The following is a 22,488-nucleotide window of genomic DNA, read 5'->3' as shown; positions in this document are numbered from 1 at the left end:
GTTTGATTATGTATTTTAAAAACAAAAACCAAGGCTACCACCTTGTGTTCATGAAAAGTCTCAGGACAGGCTGACTCACAGGTCATGAAAGCCAAGTGCACAGCTGACTCTGAGCAGGACATCCCAGCTCAGAAAGCACACAGTAGGTCTTAGCATGTTTGGTGGAAAATACAGGAGTCACTAACCTTCCCCTTAGCGATCTGTTAAATTGGCTCCTGGACAGGCTGGTAAATGCCAGAATCAGGTGAAAGAGGAGAGTGGATTCCAAAAATTCTAGTGTGCTGCTGGAATCTGCTCCTCACAGCAGGCCACCTTTCCCCCGCCCCCCTCTGCCCCGTCTGACTCCAAGTTGTGGCTCAAGGACACTGTTAGTGATTGCACGACGGAGCTCCAGCTAAGGAAACATGTAACAACCTTTGCTTGGTCTCCCTGGGCGACCAAACTTCTCCAAACCCAGAGCTTGCTGGCAAAGCAGTGTTTGTGTGCCTGGCTGACCGCTGCTGCTGGCGCCCCCAAGTGCTGCAAGCGAGTGGGCGCGTCCCGGTCGCTCCCTGGGCTGCCCTGTGGCTTCTTAGAAAAGGGCTGAACTCCGCGCTTCAAGGGCTGACCCCAAAAGGCTAACCAAGGACTGGGAGTGAGGGAGCCGCGCAGGAGGAAGCACCAGAATCTTCCGGGCCCATTTCGCCACTCACCCGCTTCCCCATTAGGCTTTTTATTCCTGCCTGGGATTTCCTCTTTGCAAAAAGAACGCTTTGGCATCGTAAAGGTGCCTCACCAAGTGGTGAGGTTGTACACCCAGGGATATTATCCCCTTCCTCCCACTCCTTAGATAGATAAATGTGTACTATGTGTGTGGGATTGGGTGGGGGATGAGGAAACCAAAAAGATCCAAGCACTTCAAAGGGGGAAGAATGGTCCCTTATCCCCATCTTCCTCGTCCGGGTTTTTACAGCTCCCTCTGCCCCCGAGATCCGATGTGTACCCCCATAATACACCCACTGCGGGTCAGCCTCACACAGCACATCAACCGAGAGGCACGGACTAAAATCAAACGGCCGCACCAAATCCACTAAATTAACTTACAGATGTTCTACAGAGCTTTTTCCAGCGCTCCTAGTTGGAGGCTGGAGCTGGGTAGGAGAACTAAGAAACGGTGGTTAGTGGCAGTCATCACAAATGGGGACAACTTCTCATTTTCGCCTGTTTCCAAACTCCCAGTCACTCCCAGAGCAGTGATCAGCCACGAAGAGCGCCCCCCCCCGCATGTTGCTCTGGAGGTGAACCCCAAGTTTTCAGTTGCAGGGTGAAGGAGGGGTGGGAGGGTGGGAAAGGTGGGGGACAGGAAGGACAGCCCCAGAAAGAGCGCATGCTGGGGGAAAGGGGAGGGGGAGCGTGGGGGGGTGAGAGAAACGTTTTCACTCTTTGTCACTCTTGAATTGGGGGCGGAGGAAAAACCCACTATGGAAGCTATAAAAAGAGAAGAGGGCGGGGGAGAGCAGAAAGAACACTGGCCCTCCGCGCAGAGCATCACTGCATCGCTGGCCGCTGGCCGCTGGCTGTGCTTGGTGGCTCGGTGTTGACCCAAGCAAGGGACAACTCTTCACCGCACCGGTGAGAGTGCGCGTGTAGGAGACCTAGCTCGCCTCAGATCTCTGGATTCTGGTCAGGCGGGCGACTCTTGTGCACCAGTTATAAAGCCTGCTGCCTTGGAAAAGAGGGACTTGAGTGGTGCAAAGGTTGAGAGCTAAAGCTCAGGGGAGGAAAGAACAGGAACCGAGGCGGAAGGAAAAGAAGCTGGGGAGAACCCAGTGAGCGGTTAAGAGAAAGGATTCAGTCGCGGAAAATCGGGAGAGAACTCAGGGGTTGCAGAACAAGAGCCACAACCGCGTGCGATCTGCAGGGCTGGGTCTTCCAGCACCTTGGGTCACGCCTCCTTGGCGAGAAGGCGCTTGGCCTTTGATTGCTTCCAGGGACTGCAGAACTTCCTGCCCGCCAGAGGAGCGGGTCTCTCTGGGGTCGCCTTTGCTCCCGGCTGGAGACTGAGTTCTGAAAGTCCCGGGTGCCTGGTCCAAGAAGGGCTGGGGGAACGGTGTCTGTGAGGAGCCCACGCGCCCCACGGGAGGGGTTGAGTGTCGGCGTCCTCCCTCTCCTGGCATTCACGTCTCTCTCGGGGCTCCACCCCACCGCGGGAACCCCTCACCCGGAGAATGGCCGCACTGATGCGGGGCAAGGATTCATCCCGATGCCTACTCCTACTGGCCGCGGTGCTGATGGTGGAGAGCTCACAGCTAGGCAGCTCGCGGGCCAAACTCAACTCCATCAAGTCCTCTCTGGGAGGAGAGACTCCTGCTCAGGCTGCCAACCGATCTGCGGGCATGAACCAAGGACTGGCTTTCGGCGGCAGTAAGAAGGGCAAAAGCCTGGGGCAGGTAGGAAACCCCCACAAACACACCGTTCTGTTAGGAGAGGTAGGGACCAGAGCTTTTGCGCTTGCAGTTTGGTTTTGCACCCTGAAAGAGTCAAAGCCTTACCGCAGCCAGGTGTGGCGCTTCTGGCTACTTGGGAGGGGATTCATGAAGTTGGGTGTCTGCATGGATCCCGGAACCTGGGCGATTTGCTGGTCTCTGGGATGTTTGTTTAGAGCAGGGACGGGGTAGATTTGCGTGGAGACATGGGTACTTTTCAAGATCTAGTGCGTTTCTTTGACAAAGTGGCCAGAATGGTCCCTCCATCTATCACGCGGATGCAATGGATGTGAACGGCAGCGGACATAGCAACTGGCATGTGCTAGCCTTGATTCTAAGCTCTTTGGGTGTTCACTTGTTTAATAGTCACAACTCTGGAAGACAGGGCCTGTTGCTTTCCTGTCGTCTTCACATGAAATGTTTGTGTGTGTGCCCCAAACGCACAACTGGTCTAAGTGACAGCGCGGGATGTAATAGTGTGCTGTGAATATGGATCCCAGGCTTCGAAACATTTTACACTGCCGAGAAGTTCTCTTTCGCGTTCTCTTTCTCTGTCAAATTCTTTGCACTGGCAGGCAATATCTGAATAGAGTCACATTCTCACTCTAGTAGAACTGCGAATAAATCAACTGGGAGAAAAAAAATAATGAGGTGACAATGACAGCCTCTTAGGTGCCTGAAACACAACAGGGTTACCAAAGCCGATTTTGAGAGAGGGAACTTCCCACTGGTGTCTTGGTGTCCGTCACACAGGCAGATAGACCAACAGTCATTTGTGAAGGGTTACACACACCCAGAGCGAAGCAGGCATGCTCACTGGGCACCAAGTGTGGTCCTTGCGCAGTGGCCAGGAGAGGGGGCTCTGTGGGCACTGGAAATCACCACAGCTCCACCTTCTGCTCCTTTTGTGGGAAGCCAAAATCAAAAGCCCGTTTGCCAAACAGCACAGGCAACGCACCTCGCATGAGTGTCAACCACAGAGGGAGTTCCAAGCTCAGCAGATGCGGGTTTTGTTTTTTGTTTGTTTTGTTTTTGTTTTGTTTTTTCTGGTTCCTCAGAGTTGCAGGCTTCATCCGCTTTCAGCGCGCTGTCTGTCATCAGCTGCAGCTGCCCACAGCCCAGAAGGCAGAGGGAAGGCTGGCAGCTAAGGCTGGACAGCCAGGGAAGACTCAGGCCTGAGGTTGGCCCCCTACTGTCCTCTCATGGTCTGCTTGCCTGGTGTGTGTGTGTGTGTGTGTGTGTGTGTGTGTGTGTGTGTGTGTGTGTGTGTGTGTGTGTATGTATGTGTGTGTGTGTTGTATGCTGCTTTTGTAATGTGAGAATGTTTCCCAGAGTTTTGAAATGCCAAACATTTCAGCTCCTCTCTCATAGGACTGCAAAGTGTTCAATCCCAGGACTTTAAAAGAATTTAAGGAAACTAAAAACCTATACATATATGTACATACATACATAATCTTTGCACACACATCCACACCAACATAGCCACCTCTCTTACCATTTCTATTTCCCTGGGATATACCCCAACATTTTAAACAGCAATTAACCTAACCTTCTCTTTGGAAGTTCACCATGAATGAGCTGGGGTCCAGGACTGAGAGGATGTTACAGATCACCTACAGCAGAGTGCTCGCTTTTCACTCCATCTTCTTAGTTTCAGAGAGCTTTACCTCTCCCAAGAGCAGAAGGACATGGAATCTCTTCAGGCTCCTCTCTGTTCTAATCAGTGTGTGTCTGGGGAGGTTCTGCAATGTGCATTTACTTATGACCTAACTTTGGGGCCTAATTCCTGATGTTCCTCTATCAAATCACCTGTTAAGCCAGTAGCCACAGGTGCCTTACAGATTGGACTTAAGGACATTTCTAAGTCTAATTTATTCTTTATGTTTTGCTAACATATCCCTAGACAGATAGCTATGGGTTATCTTTTCTGTCCCTCAGAGACCTCCTTAATTATGTTTTTTTTTAAAACCACACTTCAATTCCTCAAATTGAATATCTAATTATTTATTTTATAAATAAGTTGAATTCCTGATATGCCCTTCAGAACTTAGTATATAAAATAAAGTTCATTATAGGTTCTTAACTATAATTAAGAGAGTCTTAAAATGTGACAGTAGGTTTGTGAAAAAAATCCAACCATCTGGAGTTAAGAGTAAGCAAAACAAAAGTTCCGGGTGGGTGGTGGGAAGATAGTATCTAGGAGGACTATATTGGATGTATTCTGGCATTCTGTTTCCTCACTTGCGGTTTTGTCTAAAGCGCGTATTCTCATGAAAAGAGAATGATTCTTATTTCAACATTTATTATTCTATCTTCTTTATTCCACTGGATACATAGTCTCCAAATGTCTTAGTATTCATAATTTCACAAATAGCATATAAATTAGAAAACCAGCCCAAGAGAAGCAATGCTGCTTTATTTTCTTAAGGGGAGGGGGTGTCTCCACAACAAAATTCAGTTGAGAAGACTGGAAGTAAATTGTCAATTGCTGGAAGCAGATGTTTATATATTACCACCCAAGGCCTAAGAAGTTCAGTTCTGGCCATCGCCTTTAGTGGTGACTGATGACACTGAAATATCTGTCTGTAAGATACAGGGGGAAATCTCTAGAATACAACCCCACTCCCGTTGGGAGATTATAAACTTACTCTTCCAACTTCTTTCTAGTAAACTGAAATTTAACAACTATCTATTTTAAAAGTTCAGAATAGGGAGCTAAAATACAAATTTTTTTGCCATTTCAGAATGGTTGTTTTTGAAGAAATGTAATGATTCGTTAATCCACAAAAGAGAAAATGAGAGTGAGTAACCTCCGAGGTTTCCCTGACTTCATGGAAGAGAAGAGTCCTTAATTTATAGGTGCTTCGTCTTCTGTAGGAAATGTGCGCGGGTTGTAAATTACCCCTAGAAAACACACCCTTGCATCTGCAGAAAGAAAGAGCACGGAGAAGAAGAAGAAAAAAATATTGCTGATCAGAGGTATTGTAGGGCACTATTTTCACGTACGGTGGGAACTGTCATAGAAAACACTAAAGCTTCCTTTCCAAGACACCATGAAGGCTTATGGTGGGAAGTGACAAAGAAACTGGAGGGTGGTACTATATAGGTAGTTGGTACAAAAATAAATAGGAAAGGTGGTTTTGATGACTTATTCAAGATTTTTAATTTAACTTTCACTTCTGGCATTGCTAATGGATTTTAAAAAATAGTGCGAGCTGTATATATACACAGGACAAATCAAGTTCCACAACTGAGGCATACATATGATACACACGTATTTCAGTTACTAAGGGAAGTATTTCACATGTTTGAAACCAAAAGTACTTTAAAATACTGTCTTCAAAACCATGGGAAAAAATATTTTTATGTCGTTGTCTGATAGCATCTCTACAGTTTTCCATATTGAACACTATTGGCCACCTTTGAAACAAACTTAAAAATATAGCAGTGCAATTAAACATTCATTTATCCTTTACAGTTCAGTGTTTTGTGTGTGAATGAAAAATCTAGATTTGTGTTTCTAAGCGTTTCTGTTGCATGTCATTTGCTCTTCTTAGTAGACATATTTAACTTGAATGCAAGCTATAGAAATTTCAAATACTTCTAAAAGTTATAGATTGATCAGTGGCAAATAGTTATATTTAAGAAGTTGACAAGCAATTTTTTTCATGTCTGTAAAAAGTCTTCAGCTAGTTTAATGTAATCTTGATTCTATGACTTTTGAATCAAACTTGGATACTTGAAGGATAGTTGCTTGGAAGAAATTATGTTTTGACTGAAGAATTATTGAAAGTCACTGAACTCTAGAACTTGGCTAGAAACCACTAATATTGGTAGATTTCAGTTTCTTTAATAAAAATTCGATATTTATTTGCACTTGTGAACACTCACGAGAGCACCCACTAAAAGAAACCACGTCGTCTTTTCTTTGTAGCGGCTTGCCTCGCTTTCTGAAATTCTCCAAGATTATTTTAACCCTAGCCCAACTTCTCCCTGCTAAGAAATAAATAACCTGCTAACGCTTGTTGGATATCACAATATAAGTGTATCGTTTTATAGTTAAGTTTTCAAAAATAATTTAAAATATTTTGAAAAAAATCTACATTTATATCCCATTACATTCATGGTAAGTCCTGTAAAATGGACCAGAGACACAAGCAGAAGGTTAGCCATGACCAGCAGAAGAACATTTTAGTGATAATATAAGTATAAGCATCCATCAGTTTATTTTTGTGCTAGACTAGAGTGAGCAAGAGGACAAGGTGCCTTAAATTCACTCCAGCTGTGACTCTGACGGAGTGTAGACTTTTTTATTATTCCCTCGGATATAGATTTCTGCCCTTTTCCCTCCTTTTCTGACTGTTTTCAAATCTATGGGTAAAGTCAGAGCAATGTTATAGAAGAGTAACAGTATATTCCGTTTTAGGAGAGTGTTTGTACCTGCTCATGTTATGCAGGCAATCATTTAAAATGTGCATTAAAATCATCTGTGGAGTTTTAGAAGAGATTTATAATAATTAATAGATTTTCCATGTAAAGTCTGATCTCGTATGGATAGTCATTCTTTAATATAAAGGTAATATCAAGGTGAATTACAATCTTATTTCTTCCTGTGATGCTGTGAAAATGTACTGAAATTGATTTGTCTCATTATACCTCTAGTTGCTTGTATTCATCTATAAAAAGAGATAAACTTACCTCATGTTATTTACCTGATCATTGGTAAATATTACCAATGTTGGTAATATTTATATATATTGTCTGCATTAGTCTCTTAGTCATTTTTTTTTTTACTATTTTTTCATATATTTTAATCATTGTCTTTCAATTTCTCTAGTTCCTTCAGATTCTCCTCACCTCCCCATCGACCCAACTTGGTGTTCTTTCTCTCTCTTTCTCAACCCTCCCCTAAAATCTGAAAATCAAAGCAAACTGAAGTTAGTAATAACTAATGGATTAATTTTTGCATTCTTTGGCATTGCATTTTAAGAAAGATTTAAGAAAATCACTTAAGAAAGATTTAATAATGTAGAATGCATGATGAAATTTAGTACTAGGGTTTCAAGTAATCTATCAATATTTTTCTTCCTTTTCTATCGACTATGGATAGAAACTGAAACAGGGCATCATATTTTGCCTTGTGGATGGTTTCATTAAAACAAATTCAAACCATTCTCTCAAACAAAGAGGTCAGTTGATATAAAATTTGGGAAGTTATTTTGTTTTTTTTTTTTTTTTTTTTTTTTTTAGAAAAAATAGGAACAGCTGTCCACCGGATAAAAGTCACCATACAAATATTTAAAATAATGGCTTTTTCAATGAGTGTTTCATGATGACAACTTTGGGTCACTGCCTACTTTGGTTCCAAGTCAATAACAGGGAGGCCATGAACAACACCAACATCTAGTCAGAAGCCTTCTGGAGAGTTTATGTTGTGACTTATTCTCTGGTTAATGATAAATTGAATCAGAGAGATACTTAAGATAAGTGATTTCAATCTGATGTTGAAATTATTGTACTGTTAATTAAGTAATTAGCTCAAGGTATAAAAGCATTATTCTACAGCCACTGAATCTATATGGCAGATTATTTTTGTGAGATCTTAAAATTAGTTTTGACTTAGCTGTGGGCTACAAATTAGAAATGCAGAGGTGAAGTCAGTAAGATCTCATGGAAAAAGTAAAATTTTAAGAGACTACTAGCTAACTTGTTCACATAGCAAAGTAACAGGACCAATGTACATCACTTCTTCTTTCAAATTTTTAGCAGCATCAAATTTAATTTATTTGTTAATATATTATAATTTGGTACACATAATAGTTTAGATTCAGGTATCTCAAAATTACACATTGAATGGCCCTCTCCTGTATAAAACAGAATTTTTTAAATCAACAAGTGAATAAATCTATTATATGGTGAAATGAATCAAAAAGCCTCACAAGGAGGGAAAGTGATAGCGACTTTCAATATATTATTTATCATGTGGATAAGATAAAGCATACAGTCTTTCTTCTGAAGACAAGAATTATGTATCATTAAATGTATGACTTCCTTAAACAAGCTTACCAATAGTTAGAGCACACATTAAATTTTACTAAGGGGTTCTATTGACTGACCACCCACTTTGTGTCAGATGTGACTCCAAACCCTTAGTTGCATTAATTCTTTTGATCTTCTTGACAGCTTGAAGCTAACCTTAACATCCATACTTTTTGAAATAATGAAGTCTTTTGATACATGAAGAAAACATGAGGCTGGAGAGAAGGTTCAGAAGTTAAGAGTGCTTGTTGTGCTTCAAAGACCAGGGTTTAGTTATTAAAATGCAAGTCAAGTGGCTCACATTTGCCTTAGCAACACTTCCAGGGGATCTGATGCCCTCTTCTGGCCTCTTTGAGCAACTGCACACAGGTTTCACACACACACACACACACACACACACACACACACACACACACACACAAGACACATGCCCACCCCTTTCCCACCTAACTATGGTAGTGCCATCTGTAGAGTGGGATGATCTTGAGTAGATCTCATTTTCTCATGCCGACAGCATATGTCCTTATACACATCTTAGGGCATGAACACTTCCATGACACCAGGCCTCATCCATGATGTTTCTGCTAGGGCATCCCTTGCTCTTATTGCACATGGAACTCTCTATACTTAAAGTTTTTATTGCTTTTTTTTTTTTTAACTTCTCTCTCCTAGCCTCCTGTTAGACTGTTAGAGTATCAGAAGGCCCTACAATTTCCTAACTGGCTTTGAGTGGTAGTTTACCAGTGCCTAGCTGAGTCTTTTGGCAACTGTCATTTAACGTCTCTAGCTCTTTTTTAACGTGTACAATCAGCATCATGATAGCAACAGCTGGCTAATAACAATAATAATTAACATGAATGGGCAAGAATGAGATTCATTCTGAGAAAAGGCTTAGAAAGCACTCGCACTTAGTATGCTGATGTCATTACTTTAGCCTGTACAGAAGCAGGTATAAAATCAAGTTTCCATGCACCAAAGAAGAGTCTGTTCCATCTTCCTTAGCAAGTGAGGGAGAAGCAGCTAAACTGTGTGGTGTGCATGGAGGAAAGAGTCAAACTCACAAGGGTGAAAACCACAAAAATGGCCAGTTAAGCAACTTAGATACTGTCACATTTTTTTCTCACTCAATGCTGACATTAAGGGTGGCAGGACATAATTGTCATAGAAGGGAAGCTAGCTCATTACTGGTTAACTGGCAAAATTATGGAATGAATACGGAAGCAAGAATAGCTCAGACTTCAAGCATACAATCATAATAAGTTGGGGTTTTAATACCCAAGGCAATATTAGTTACTTAACCACAGGAACCAAAATAATTGAGCATGCTCATAGAGTCTGCTCCAACAACATTAATCTGATGCTGTTTAAAGTTAAGACAGTCCCTCCAGAGCAAGGCTCTCGACTGCTTTTGAGTGTCTCGGCTCTCAAAATTCAGAGCCCTGACGTTTTTCTTTGTACGTCAGCCGTCTCTTCGAGAAGGAGTCATAAACTGGAGGTGTCCTATTTTCACACAACCCCCTCTAGTTTTGACAGTTTCTCCTTGAATGATGTTTTCATAATTCACACAAAATAGAAGTATTTTTAATAATGGTGAGAATTGAATTCATCTCATAGAAGTATGTAATCAATAAATTTCTTTTAATGGGGCTGTTAGAAACAATAGTATCTGCTGATAGTGTTTCTATCTGGTCAAGGATGAAATATAAGCCTTCATCCAAATGGGAGCAAAGAGGAAATTTTCAGTTTAAAATCACCTGAAACTGGCCATCTGTAAACAGTGGTGCTCTCTTTATAAGTCTGGCTTGACTTGCATTGTGGTGTTCTCTTGAAACCCAAAGTACTTGTCTCCCCAAGAATCATCTTTATCTTTGCACTCTATGGTCTGCTGTTAATTTTTTATGCCTTAGTTTTCCTTCTGTCTCTAATGTTGTGTTGTTTCTGTTCTCCTTATTTCCTCCACTAATTACCAATTGTAGTCATCTACTGCAAGCATGGACACTTATAGTCCCTTTCTGTTTCTCTCCCACTCCTGCTTTCACTCAATGAAAGAGTATTTTCCATTTTCAGAAATATTTACTACTTATGTTGATGTCTACCTTTAAGATGATACCCCCACCACTCCGGTGTTCCACAATGGTTTTGGAAACCACACCAGAAATAACAGCAATAACAAATCAACCATCAGTGGCAAAAAAACAAACACAAGCCTGGCATCAAATTGGCAGAACTTGGGCAACCAAGCTCCTACCTTTTTTAACTGTCAGAATAGCCTGTGAGAATCAAGCATGACTGCCCAGAGAGCTTCCCATGCTCTGTTCTATCTCACCACCTTCCTGGTGATAAAAGAAAGCTATGGAGGTACCTCTGAAGATAGGTACTTTTTTTTTCTTTTTTTGTCTTTTTAAAATCTCTTTTTTTGAAATCTTGGGATTTACATGATTTTAAATTTGCTCTGTGGGTACATATGGTGTTAAAGAGTATTATGTTTGGTTAGAATCCACACATAGCAGTGATTCATGCTTATAAACTGTTACATATTATAAAATGCACAAAAATTGCTAAATACCAGATTATTTTTCTGTATAGCTTGAATGAGATAGTAAAGAATGACTGTTAACTTTTGTTACATCCTAAAAGATCAGTTGTAATTTTCAGTGTGAAGACTCTTAACTTTTTTTCAAACTGACTTATTGTTAAAAAAAAAATGCTTGAGTATTTGGTAACCAAATAAGGTCATTGTTATGTGTTTAACCATTGTTAAGATGGATGTATTTATAGAAAAAAATCAAAATGAATTTCATCATCTATAATTGTAAATGTTTCAGGAACTCATACAAGATTTTAAATTAATACCTGAAGGGCACATTGGCAGTAATTTAGTTTTACCTCCTCATCTTATATTTGAGGGAGCAAGGTCGAGTGCAATGGAGCACAGGCAGTACCCAGGATAAAAGAATTCTCATTAGAACTCTGGTCCCCCGACTCTAATACAAGCCTTTCAAAAAACTAAAAGGCATGATTTCCTTGAACTCTGTGCCATCTGAGTTGTGTGTAAAAAATACATTCATTGTCTTGAGTTGATTAAAAAAAACTGGTGGGAGATAAATTATGCTTAGTTCTTTTAACCATTGTAAATTTGTGCATATTAAAATGGTTATCAAAGATTACAGTGTCAGGAAATGGCTGTAATTGTGCTGTCGTCAGCACTTTCTCAGGCCTGACACATCAGTGATGGGATTAGCTAGAAGCCTAGCAGAGCCCCGCAATGAGATAGCCTGCATAACGAAGGAAGTCAGGATGGAGGCTGCAGAGGATGCAAATCGATTGACCTTGATCCAAGCCTCACTAGGCTAGGGGCCAATGGCTTTAAAAGTTTTCTTTCAGAGGCAGAAATGTATGTTACGTTGTGATCCAGTATGACTTTCTACTGTCACACTCCCAAGAAAATGTTTCAAGTATAAATTCTATTATAATTGGCAATGAAGCACATCTTAAAATTTCATTTATTTCCTTCTGTGCCCCATTTTAACATTATCTGCTCCTCTTCTTCTTCCTCCTCTTCCTCACTCACACACCTCCTTTAGCAATTCTGGTCATCACTGCCTGAATTAGTGATTAAATCCCACAGTTCCAATAACACCGAGCCAACGGATTATTAGTTGTGCTCAGTCATGACCTCAGGTACGATTCTCGGCAGGCAGCACCATCTTCTGAAGAGTCAGATCCACCATAATAGTGTGAGAGAGGAAGCCCTGTGACGAGAAGCATCCATCTCTCAAACTTCTTCCAGGCTGTTGTAACTCTGTCAGCTATTGACCCAGATATGCTGATCTCTTCACTTGCAGATGTGTTTAATGTCTTCCTCTCTTACAACCAGTAGATGTGAGCATTGGCTATGGGCCTTTGCTATTGAAATATTTCTCATCTATAAGCCCTGCATTAGCGTCCTGTTTCTATGTACATGTCATCTGCACTGCCATACACTGTTTCCCAGAATTTGTGAATGAAGATGGTTATAATTTCTACATGGGATAGCAGGTGAACTTGAAAGAAGATTGGACACATGTACAGTAATCAGAATTACACACACACACACACACCAATTGTTCCTCAAGGAAATCAGTTAACATGCAATGCATTTTTATCATTTAATCTCCAGTAGTTTTCTGTTCTGTCTTTATAAATCAGAAAAAAAGTTGCCTCTGCAGTTAATATCATTAAAAGCTGCTTTACAGAGAAACTTATGACCTTTTCATCTTAAATTTATGACTGTCAGCCAGACAGTGGTGGTGCATGCCTTTAATCCCAGCACTCGGGAGGCAGAGGCAGTTGGATCTCTGTGAGTTTGAGACCAGCCTGGTCTACAAGAGCTAGTTCCAGGGCAGCCTCCAAAGCCACAGAAAAACCCTGTCTTGAAAAACCAAAAGAAAAAAAAATTATGACTGTCAATTCTGAGTTAGACAATCAACCCAAGTAAATTACGATGCTGAAATTATGATGATAGTTTCCATGTTGACAGATTAACAATTTTGTGTGTGTGTGTGTGGGGGGGAAGTGTAAGTATAAGAGAATGAAAGTAGGAAGTATTTTAGGCTTTAATTTTTTATTATGGCCTATTGGTTTGAGTCTTCTTGAATTTTCTTTTAAAATCTCAGTAACATGGTAATATGTGCACAGGTCTGATAAATACTCACTAGTTCTTATTCTTGTATCCTATAAGCAGCTCCCCTGTCTGCCACTACAGTGTTCTCCTGTGACATCCAAGAAGAGCCCTGCTTTTCTTTCTGGCATTCCTAAGATGTGTTCCTTGAATGCTATCTTTTGGACACATAAGAGCTCGCATGTTTTAGAATTCATAAAGTTCAGGGAAGAGACTCCTTGTAAAACCAAGCTTAATTAACGTGAAACAATGTTGAGCAAGACAGCAAAGGAGGGTGGACTGGCAAGAGGTTCTTTTTCAAAATGGTTGAAAATACATTACTCTGCTAAGTGGAAATGTCCTCCTTAATACCATAGTAACCATTTATCCATGTTACATGAATCTCAGTCATAAATATAATGGATACACATAGGAAATTATTATGTTTAAACTATTTTCAGAAAATTGTTATGCTTCTTTGAAAAATTATTAATTTAATAGCTCCGACCTTCAGAATAATTTTAGTGTTAAAGGAAAATGGAGCAGAAAGTAAGGTGACAATAGGACCTTAGCCTCTGCTCTCTTCAGGTCATTGCATTTCTCACTCATCCCTATCCCCTGCCAACTAGTGAAAACTTGATGCTTTCAGAAATCTCACTCAGGTGGAATCATATAGTACGGTGCCTTTTTCTATTTTAAACTAGCAATGTGCATCTAAGTTTCTCCCATAACTTTCCATGATGATTTTGTAACGTAAAATTGTTATCTAAAATAAGTAAACAGTCCTAATTTAGTTTACTCTGAGGATAATTTATGACTTCTGGTTTCCTCGCTAAATGAAAATGTGTAATGGCTTTTATAAACATGGTCATTCTTCAATAAAATGAAGAAAATAAAATGATTAGAATCTACTGAAAAACCAGCAAAAGAGACTCTACACTGGCAAAGAGAAAGCAAAGTAATATAGGCTATTGGGTTACATGTTTAGACTCTCAGGCACAGGTCTATGAATTTATTTTCTCAGGAGTTGTATATGCTTGGACAGACTGATGACTTAAATCAAATATATTCAAAACTAAACCTTATTTATTTCCTCAAAACTTGCTTTTCTTATTATATTCCTTGCTAAATTCATTATTGTCAATATCCAACTAATTATCCAATCTAGAAACATGCTAGGACTTATCCTTTCTATCCCCCACCAAGGCAATTCTCCTAAGGCTGATTGCTCCATCTTACTGCCAGTCGGTTTCTGCTGTATTCTTATCATCCAGTTGCTGCCTAGATTCACAGGACATCACTATCATTCTTTGTAAAATATTATCAATGTTTTATACTTCTGCAAGATGTCTTCCATATTACCCCTGAAGTGAGTTTTCTAAAGGTAAAATCTGATTAGCCTGTTTTCCATCATCTGTCCACTTCTAAAGCATAAATTAATATTTTTAATGGTTATATTAGTTCCCCTACTTAGTCCCTCAAATTATATAGTGCATGAGTGGCAGAAATGAAGTTTTAAGTCAAGCAGTCTTGTGGCTGAGAATGTAGTTCAGTAGTTGAGTGCTTACCTTATTAGATGCATAAAGTTCTTAGCTCAGTCCACTGTCGGAAGCTGTCTTTGCGGGGCTGCAGTTGGAGCCAGCAGAGCAGCCCAAGGATCTTACCTGTGAGCAGCAGTATGGACTAAAGAAAGGCTAGCTAAAGAGGTTAAGAATCCAAGACAGAGACACAGAACAAAAGTAGAAGAGCAAATCAGTCACTATTTTTCACCACTCTTACACACCTTAACCAAAAATGGGAATATGGTATCATGTACACAGAACAAACAGACTTTTCTTCCTCTTTTCTGCAAGGATTCAGTAACTACACCTTAGATTCAACTTCTCATACCTTGACCTTGAGAGTCAGGCGTAACCACACGTCAGACCAGGTCTGTTGCTATTTAGAATAAGACAGCCAAGGCCAAGATCGAACATCCTACTATAGCCACACCTTTGACCTTTAGGTCTAATGACTTAGTGAGCACAGTTTTGAACTCTCTGCCCTCGAGCCAGGATGGAGTAGAGCCATCTTCTGAGCACTGAGAGTTCACAGCATTGCAAATGCTAAACACAATAAAACAAAGCCAAACAGGCTTGCTTGAGTCTTATAGTTTATTATTACTTTGTGCCACCTCATATATATCAGAGGCCAGAGAAACCAGATAAAGATCTTTTCACTTATACACTTTTATACCTGAAAATTCAGATGTAATGGAATTCTTTAGGTAACTCAGTCAACTTGCTAATTGCTTCCTTTGAAGTGTATTCGACATTGTGACCCCAGTTAACCAGAATTTATTAGGCACATATGTTATCCCAGAACCTTTGTGTATATGCAGCAATGAAGCCAACGTAGTATTCTTGAAGAATCCATTGAAATGTTGAGGTTGACAGAGACCTTCAGGTTCATGTAGTATAGAAGTGGTCTGAACAACTTGCTGAGTTTTCATCAAGCTTTCTAAGGATGAATACTTACATTGAATCTCATAGTTACCTATCTCACTTCAATTGAGTAAAACTAAAACCATAATCCTTTCTGTTATACATGAATGATACAAATCTGGATATTAACCACTGTGAAAAATCCTTACTTATTAATATAAAATGCAATGAAGCCGTTTTAGTCATTCTTGACAGACTGCGTTGCAGATGGAGTCCAAGTGTCCTGTAGGAAAAGACCATCTCTATAAACAGCCATGAAAGATCTGATTGCGCTGAATATGACAGTGATAAGTAAAAATGTGAGATCTGCCTTTTATTTCCCGAATATTTTAGTGGGTGTTAAAGTTGAACTGTTTTCCTCTTTGTAAATGTTTTGCTGTTCCCCAAGAAAGTCTGATTCTAATTTTATTATTTACTAAATACCAAGGAAACTTTAGTGGGAGGAGGCAGCTTACAAGGAATTAGAAGTATGGGAAGAAATAACACCAATGGAGTGTGGAGTCAGCTGGGACCTCAGTGTGGACCAATGGAAGCAATGACAAGCAAAGGGCCCAAGATCTCACCACTGGGAAGCGAAGGAACAGAACCTGGACTGAAATACAGTACAGAAATAAAATTGATAAATGATGTATTTTAAACTTTGTCATAGATTTCACATATTATTTTTCCAAATTAGCCACTTATGAAATTTTTTTCCTATGATGGCAGATCTTTGTTCTCAAACTGGCTTCAGAAGTAACCCACATGCTTATTTCTTTTTTGGCCCCAATTTGTGACTATAGCCAACGTCATGCATATTGATTAGTATATCACATTCAAAATACTTGACTCATAGTGGCTTTTTGTTGTTTTCATAAACTCAATGCCTATACTCAGTGACAATGTCAAAAAACAAAATACAGCATTGTTTCCAAAAACAATTCCAAAAATTCCTCAAGTCCTTCTGAGTCAAGGCAGTATTATAACTGTAATTCTTTCAAGTCTGGTTAAACATGGAAATTCTCATTTGGCTTTATAAAATTTTAAACTTAAAAATGAAGATCTCTAGTATTATCTTGCAATCTTGTCCCCAGCAAAAATCCTGGGAAGAATTTTTATAAGATGGTTCCCATTTCTGAGAGAATCACCATGTTCCAGTGTAGGCTAGAAGTATGCTCCCCACCCAAGCCTACTCTCCCTGGAAAAGGCAGGAAGAGGTCACACCCAGTATAACTCCCTGGAGTCCAATCTGGTCATACAGGGCATTTCACGTGTAACTTGTTAGTTAAAACGCATGCACTGAGACAAGAAAACATTGTCTGTAAGACGGTTTTATTTTTTAATGTAAATATATTAAAATTTCAGAGAAAATCTGCACTTAACTCTGTAAAAGTGTCTTTGGAATTGCTCAGCTAATACAGTAGTTCCAAAATACTCTGGAAATCCTCATAGACTTCCTTGCTTGCCTATTGCTCCACAGGTATATTCCCCAACATGTTTTAGAAGGAAATAGCTTTTAACAAGAAAAATCCTCTTGAAGTGGCATTTAAGGGCATTGTAGAAGGATTTTAGTGTCTGGTGGGTTGTTAAAAGCACAAGAGGCCGATGTACATGTCTTAGGGTACAGGTCACCCACTGATAGATTACAAATTGGTTTGGAGTGTGTGTACTGTGATCTTTCTTGTTAGAAAACACAAGCTTTCAACACGAAAGAACAACTATATTTGATGGCCCAGAGCTTACAATATGAAGGACAAAAAATAAAACAGTGGTTCATAAGAGAAACAAAAAAAGAATAGTGTAGGTCAACCACACCAATAATTCTATTTGAAAAAGCATAGTTCACTTCTGGGACAGCCAGAGACGGATGGAAAGGATGCTTTGATACTGGGAGGAAGGATTCTGGAGAATCAAGGACTGTCTATAGTATCTTAAGAAAGTGCAGGGCCAAAATAGTGAACAGATGATTGATTTCAAACCCGTGCTATCAGGTTTAGCAAAGTGCCAATAGTAATCATCACAGTGGGCTTGAATGCAGGGATCTGATGGAGTGATAGTCTGCAGCTCAGATACATGAAAGGGGAAGGAACAAAACCACGGACAGCTGCTTGTGACTCAAGCACACACAAATCAAATAGAATAAATGCAAACCATAGTAATTGTTTATCCACGCATAAAGCACCCTGGCATTAAATGTGGTTTCCCTAGAAAAATCCTGTATATTTTTAGCAACACTCTCCATCTAGTGTCAGTGTCATCAGATAGCTGACAAGTAGATTGTGCCTTTCTTCCAGAAGCTGTACACAACTAGCATTGGCTAGACACCTACATTTCCCAAGGTTTTCCTTTAAATCTGACCTAATCTCTCTGTACTCTATCAGCTTCTGGATGGCCTGCAAAGCACTCACTAAAAATCTGAGGGAGGAGGGAAGAAAGGTGATATAAAAAGTGACCCTGTAGGTGACACACAAGATTAGCATTTGGTGTCTGTGGTCCTATGGAGGCTTAGATCATAATTAATTTTTCCATTAAAATATAAGAAGTTTTAGCATCCTTGGATTAAGTGGGGGAAACCACTTTGTTTCTCATTTTTGTAAATGTGGAAAAGGTTGTTTCCAACATATCGGAGCTTTGATTTGATTTAGAAATTTAAATAACTTCATAGAATTTTGCATGTAAACTTTGAAAATTATTGAAGTTCCTGTCTTCTATCCCTGGAAGATAATTCTATAAAGGATGCATATTCTAAATCTGCATAAGAATTAGAACAAACAAAGCAAAACACCCCAAAGGCTATGTGAAAAAAATATTTTAAATACAGAATAATTACTCATAGTTACTGGAAGATAGATTATTAAATAGGGATATGTTGATGGTTTGTAAGAATTTAACCCTTAAATCCAAGGAAATCTACTGTTCTAGGTGTTAGTGTTGTATGTGCTGTGTTGTATGTGCAGTAAGTACTGAGGATTCTATGGAGTCTGGATTGTCGGCCATGTCTTTTTCTGAACAGGAAGTGAAGGTGTGGGCCAAGAGTCTTGTTAAGTGTCTGATGAACTAGAGAAGAGAGCTATTCCCTTGCTTGTCTGATTGTTGCAAACCCAGTCACGGGAACACAGAGCATGTTCGCAATGTGCACATGCTTAACACCTGGAATTTCCAAGAGTACGGTCATACTTCATCCGTCACCAGAGTGAAAAGCCAAATGCCGATCTGAAGGAGGACTTCTGAGGCAACGCTTCTGGAGCTCACAATATACCCTCCTTGTCATCTCTCAGACATAAGCCTTTAATCCCTTCTTCCTAAAATTGTTTATTTTAAAATGTGAGAAAGTTTAGGGATGTCACAGCCGAGCTGTGAGCTTTCTCTTTAAAGACTCTCATCCTTCAAACCCATCTTCAGGAAGAAACTGGCATTTCATGTGCTGAGCAGATGGCGTCAGGCAGTGCTGGCTGGCCCTCGGGTGCAGCTGGGCGGATCTGGCACACAGGTGTCCTGATTTGGACCTTCTTGCAATTCTGACACTACACTCCCTCCGTGGGATGCTATTTTCCCAGGACATCAGCTTTACCCCCCTTACCAAATCAGCTTGGACCGACCTAGGTGATAAGGTAGCTCTCTGACTTTGATGGGCCATGGGCAGAGGACCTAGATGGTTTGGTCTAAGACTTGGGGCCAAGTGTTTGGTTTTAATTTCTTCATTTATATTCTGTATTGTCCATCGTGGCTTATCCCTTCACCTCTTAGAATTTGGGGTGCTTCTCTACAGGGTGGGGTTGTCCCACTGAGAGAAACAATACTGTGTTACTCAAAAAAAAAAAAAAAAAAAAGAAAAGAAAGGAAAGGAAAAAGAAAAAAAAAAGCAAGCAAACAAACAGACAAAGCTAAAAATTGCCCTTGGAATGGTGGCTTTTGTAATCACGGGTGATGATTGAGCAATCCCATGCCCAGCTTAAGAAGTCTTCAAGGGTTTCAAATAAGGCTCATTTTTCAACGAAGAAAACAGGACAGGTTTGTTAAACATTTCAGAGCATTTGACAAACGCTACTGTGAAAGTAAAAGGTTTCAAAAACAGAACAACAAAGAGACCTACTGTCCGCTCCTGCAGAATCTTTTGCATAATCACTTCGGTCTCACTGAAACTATTTCCCAGGGCACAGCCCAGATGTTTTGAACATTGGCTTCTTCTTTTTTTTTTTAGAAAGCAATATTTAAGAACTTTCCCATTCCTTCCCATCTCTGTAAGAGTTGTTAGTAATGAGTATAGCCAAGTAGGAAAAAACAGTGTGGAGATGCACAGGGGGTGGGGTAAGGTGGGGGAATTGGGGGAGGGGTGGAGGAAGGGTGGGGGGGTTAGGATGGGTGCCTGGTAAGGACCTGTAACCCAGACAAGCAAATTGTTCTTAGGCCCTGCCTTTTTCTCTCTCTTTCGAAAAGATACATGAACTTGCAAAATACCTTTCATTACTTAAACCTACCTATTTTCATTCAATTATACCATGCAGAGTCATGTGATCCCACTTAAACTAACAGGGGCAGAAAGTTTATTATCGACTCTAAGTGCTTTTGTCCCTTCCATGCTATTATTCTGTAAGGGTCATTTAATATTGAAGAGCAATCCTGTTTTTCAAAAAAAGTGTGGGTTGCTGAATAAAATGGTGAGTTCTAAGTTCATTCTGAATCCCACCACAGAGCATGGTTTCATTTTAAAAGTTGAGTAGTAAAGGAAATGGATGACTAACCAAACAACATAAGCTTGCTTAGAACAAACCAGGACAAACTCATCCTATCTATCATTTCTTGTGTCTTAATGATGATTTAGATTTAAATGCCTGTATATACCAATGACATATTTGTGTCTCTAGGCATGACCCCTTTTTCTTGAACTCAAGTAGCCATATAACAGCTACAGGAATTGATAATCCCTTCTGAGCACATCCAAAAATCTGTCTTTCCCCTTTACTAACCTGTGCCTGGTTTCTCTATCTCAACTGATGGAAGATCTACTTTGGTAATTGCTCTACAATTATAGATTCATCTGTTACCCATGTCCATATTCAGTCCATTAGGAAAGCTAAGAGTTAATTAAGTCTTTAATCTGTATCTTCAAAATACACTGTTAGCTTTCAAAGGACCATTATTTCTTATGGTATCATTTCATAGTAGGTCACGGGAAAGCTATCCTAGGGATTTAAATTAGGCTGAATGAGATACACACAAGACAAAGCAGATCTTTCTAAGAAAACAACCTCATATAAATGTGAAAAACATCTTTATTTTACAGTCTTGCATCTGTTCTATCTGTTTACATTTATAACATTTAAAAATGGATATTCTAGAAACCAATTAAATCATCAGCTCTACCACTGCAAAGCAGAAAAATTACTGAAATATCATTTGTTAACCATACCCTATAAAAAGAAAGGAATGTGAAAAGCCTGTTCTGTGGTCGTGAGAAATGGGGGTGTGAAACATTGCCTTAGTGGCAAACCAACATCAAAACTCATACACAACTATTCCGTGATGTTTTTCCAAATTAGTCTTTAGTTTTTTTTTTTTTTGTATGTTTTACTTTCTCTGTATCCTGGGCATATATCCAGCTAATATTAGTACTTCAACAATGATGATTGTATATTGGTAAATTAACATTATGAAGTTTATGGTAAGATATGATTCAAACCCTAAGCTAAGATTTTTAAATACCTTTGTTCTAATTTGACTCATTTAATGGTAAGCCTTGTTTAGGGTTAAGGAAAATTCAATCACTTAAAATGTGTCAGGACATCTACATTATGTTCCATATTGTAGATAACAATTTTTATCATGAGTATCGAGTCTCTAATTTCACCCACGTTATCAATATTTATTTACCCAATATAATAGTTCACAGACATTTGAAGAAAATTGTATCTCATTTGAATGATTAAAACTATTTTCTATTGTCTCAATCTCAAGTCAATCTCTCATCCCACTTATAGGAACCAGAATTTGTGTGCTTAGATGAAAAAAATTACATAGCTTATCAACTGGCACTGAGGCATTAACACTGACCAATAAAACAGACTAGGAGACTTATTCTAAACTGACACATGGATCACTGAGGGACTAAGACACCATTTACAAATGATGCTGAAAAGCATGTCAGAAAAATTATACTGGAAAGCTAGGTCATAATTTTACTCTATATAAAAATTGAATCTAACTCCTTTAAAAATAAGAATGTACTATAAAGAAAGTAGAAAACTAGCACTAACTTGGATTTGTATTTAGCACAAATAGCCAACCAAACTTTTATATCATTAGAAATTAGTGTCCAAAGTATACAACAAATCTCTGTAAATCCCTAGACATTTCTCCTAGGCATTACTAGGGAGATTTGTATCTCTCTTGGCATTACTAGAGAGATAAATAATATTGTAAAACTGGGTAAAACCCACAAATAAAACCAATAAAAGTAGCAAATATGCTTTAGAATTGAGCCTGGATCGTTTTAGTTTAAAATAGAAAATGAAAATTGAGATATAGGTCCTTCAATTTATAACATGAGATTTCAGAAATTAAGACTGGTAATATGAAGTAAGTAGGTGTACTTGTGAAACTTTAATGCATGGTTCATGAGGATAAAATCACTTCAATCATTTGGTTATATCCTGTAACCCTAAACACTGAAATCCTTGTGTACATAATGACGTAAGTAGGGATAACACAGAGAAATAAGTGAGCATGTTCAGAATCCATGTCAAAGATTGACTACGGAAGTACTATTTGTAATATCAAGACAGAACAACCTAAAAGTTTATTATCTACAATCAATGTCTAAGTTTATGGTATAGTCACATCATGGTGTGTTAGAGAGGATTGAAAGTGTATAGGTAAATTACAG

The 22,488-nt window shown here is 39.4% G+C and overlaps 1 protein-coding gene across 1 annotated transcript in view; it reads left to right on the top strand.

The window, feature by feature from the left end:
• Nucleotides 1–2,207: 2,207 nt before the first annotated feature.
• Nucleotides 2,208–22,488, top strand: part of Dkk2 (dickkopf WNT signaling pathway inhibitor 2) — a 90,617-nt gene continuing 70,336 nt past the window's right edge. Inside the window, exon 1 of the mRNA XM_027395726.2 lies at nucleotides 2,208–2,429. Within this exon, the coding sequence (XP_027251527.1) occupies nucleotides 2,208–2,429 (222 nt within the window). The remainder of the gene's footprint in view (nucleotides 2,430–22,488) is intronic.

This window comes from Cricetulus griseus (assembly GCF_003668045.3).
Source record: "Cricetulus griseus strain 17A/GY chromosome 1 unlocalized genomic scaffold, alternate assembly CriGri-PICRH-1.0 chr1_0, whole genome shotgun sequence".
Classification (NCBI taxonomy): Eukaryota; Metazoa; Chordata; class Mammalia; order Rodentia; family Cricetidae; genus Cricetulus; species Cricetulus griseus.
Note: the sequence above shows the minus strand (reverse complement) of the source record. Positions and strands in the feature narration are given on the sequence as shown.